Here is a 2,609-nt window from a genome sequence, read left to right as displayed (position 1 = left end):
AAGCATTTCTGAATACGGCGCAGAGAGAGAGAGAGAGAGAGAGAGAGAGAGAGAGAGAGAGAGAGAGAGAGAGAGAGAGAGAGAGAGAGAGAGAGAGAGAGAGAGAGAGAGAGAGAGAGAGAGATCAGGGAAGGGTGGAGGGATGAAGAAATTAACTTCTATTATCTGGAGATTAACTATTCTTGACCTTCTTCCTGGATTAGCTATGTTACCTGTATAGTTTAGCATCCACCTCTGTGTTCACTAGAGGCCAGGTGAGAGTACAAAGCAATGATTCACCCATTAAGTTCACTACAATATATCCTTACCAGTGACTCAGTGTTCCAAAGATTAATTACTGAACATCATTATTTCACTCATTCACTCTTTGTTTTCTTTCTCTTCACTCTATTTGTCTTCACCTGCTTTTCCTCTGTTCTATATCTTTTAAAATACTTTCAATCCATGTATTTTTATTTTATTCTTAATCATTCAGTTTTTTTTCTTTTACATAAGAGGGGAAAGCAGACCAAGGGCAACAATAGGATAGAAAAAAATTACCCACTTAGATGTCAGTTCACATGCAGGTCCAAAAGAGTTAGCAAAAAGAAATGGATAAATGCCCTGAAACCGCTCTTTAAACCCTTGTAATCTTTTGCAAGACCTACTAGTCACTACTGAGCCAAGATCTTAGTCTGGTAAAGATGCTGGAAAAACGTGACAGCTTAAAATGAAACCTTCCGCCAAAATAACAGGACTACAAGACCAGTTTTGTGTGGACAGGTGGCAGTGCAGGGTGAGGCACAGTGACAGGTGACAGGTGACAGCATTTTCCTCACTCTCACACTGTCACTGCTACCTGGCACATCCCTCTTCACTCACTAAAACTCTGACACACTTTTCTTCCCATCCAGCCATCCCCCAAATATCAAATGGATTAGATATTGTAAAATCTAATTTTATATTCACTTTTTTCTCATAAGCGACTAAAAATAATCCATTGTTCTTATTTCTTATTGGCATGAACTGCAGCTTATTGTAGTGACACAGTGACAACACAGCAGGTAAAGAAGTGCTAGTATTTCCTTTGTTACCACTTCACCTCTCCCCACCTCACCCCCTTCCCATCCCACACTGAGCCAGGCTATCAACCAAACCTCAGACTACTTCCTTCCTGTGGTGCAGCCTCTCACACCACAAGCATTGCTGCACAGGCACCACCTTCACACCACAACCCTCAGCACCAGCACCCCCACACCTGTCCTCCCAGCACCACCACCACCGCTGGGACAGCCGCCAAACTTCACTGCTAAGCTTCTGAATAACTAGAGCTAATAACTTAGCTTTTTTTTTTACTATTTTTTTAATAATCTTGAAATCATAATGTATAAGTAGTTACTTTCTTAAACAATCACCTTTTGCCTTAAAGAAATAAGACATTGTTATTATTACCATTATTATTACTATCATAATTATTATTAAAACCACATTATTACCATCAATATGACTATTACCAGAATAGAAATCATTGTTATAAATGGACTACATCATCTAATACTCAACCAAATGATTAATCAGTTAACAAAATTAACTAATCAAAACAGCATCTCCACATGCCCAGCACAGCAGGCCTCAATCACCATACTTCCCTGCAGGCTGCGTGTATCGGGCACGCCTCCTGCACCGCCTTCACCACACTTAACGCGCCAATAAACGTTCCCAAACCAATCAATATCACCAATGCTTTGTCAGCCCCTGCAGGAGTGACGCGCTTCGCCCCGCCCCGCCTCACCAGTCACCACCACACCAGCGTGACACAGCCGGGCAGCGGGCCTCACCTGTGCCGTGCAGCGTCATGGCAAGATGGCAGGGGACACACGGACACACAAACACACTGGAGTGGTGGGCAGTGGACAGTGGGCAGCGGTGAGGAGCTCCAAGCCCAGCCTCACTGTTGGACGTTGGTGTGCAGAGACTGCCTCACGCCCACACACCGCCACTAATATACCTTTCTGCCCGCCTCCACCACCCACCACAGGCTGTTTGCTGACAGAAACCCGAGGCCACAAGGAACCAATATGTCCCTGGCACAAAAACATCAAGAATTATTGGCACATGGGTGAGGAAATGGAAGAAATTAACTAACCTGAGACAAAGGCGCGGCAGTCTTCGCATGTCAACACGCTCCCTCACTCTGTCTTCACAAGTTCACAACGGACCCCTTTGTTTTATTTCCCTTCACCTGACTTGTCTCTGTCTTCTTGTATCACCAGCGAGTCGTCTTCTTTTGTTTTAGAACTTTTAATTGTTCTCAATTCCCCTTTTTTCATTTCATTATTATTCATCTGCAGGTGGAAAAGCAAGATTGGATCAGGAAATTTCAAAACCATTTCAGCTGATGATGATGGTGATGAGGAGGCTTCTGCTGTTCGGCTGATCCATTTTTGAAATTTGTTCCTTTTGAGGAGATTGTTTTATAATGAAGATTAAGCTAATCGTTTTGTTAATGGAATGAAATGTTTCCCTGCATTGAGAGAGTCATAACAACGCACAGGTTGTTTTGAGCCGAAGCTGTGATTTAATCCGCCCGCCCAGACTGTAGTCGTCTGCTAGGTGGCTTGTAAAGGAAG

General features: G+C 43.4%; 1 protein-coding gene across 1 annotated transcript in view; it reads right to left on the bottom strand.

Moving 5' to 3' along the window:
* LOC123508552 (protein ecdysoneless homolog) overlaps nucleotides 1–1,960 on the bottom strand; it is a 40,678-nt gene extending 38,718 nt beyond the window's left edge. The window contains 1 exon segment of the mRNA XM_045262298.1: nucleotides 1,818–1,960. Coding sequence (XP_045118233.1) covers nucleotides 1,818–1,836 — 19 coding nt within the window. The 5' untranslated portion in view covers nucleotides 1,837–1,960.
* Nucleotides 1,961–2,609: the final 649 nt, after the last annotated feature.

This window comes from Portunus trituberculatus, chromosome 3, assembly GCF_017591435.1.
Source record: "Portunus trituberculatus isolate SZX2019 chromosome 3, ASM1759143v1, whole genome shotgun sequence".
In the NCBI taxonomy this organism is placed as follows: Eukaryota; Metazoa; Arthropoda; class Malacostraca; order Decapoda; family Portunidae; genus Portunus; species Portunus trituberculatus.
The sequence above is the reverse complement of the archived record's forward strand: the minus strand, read 5'-3'. Positions and strand labels throughout refer to the sequence as shown.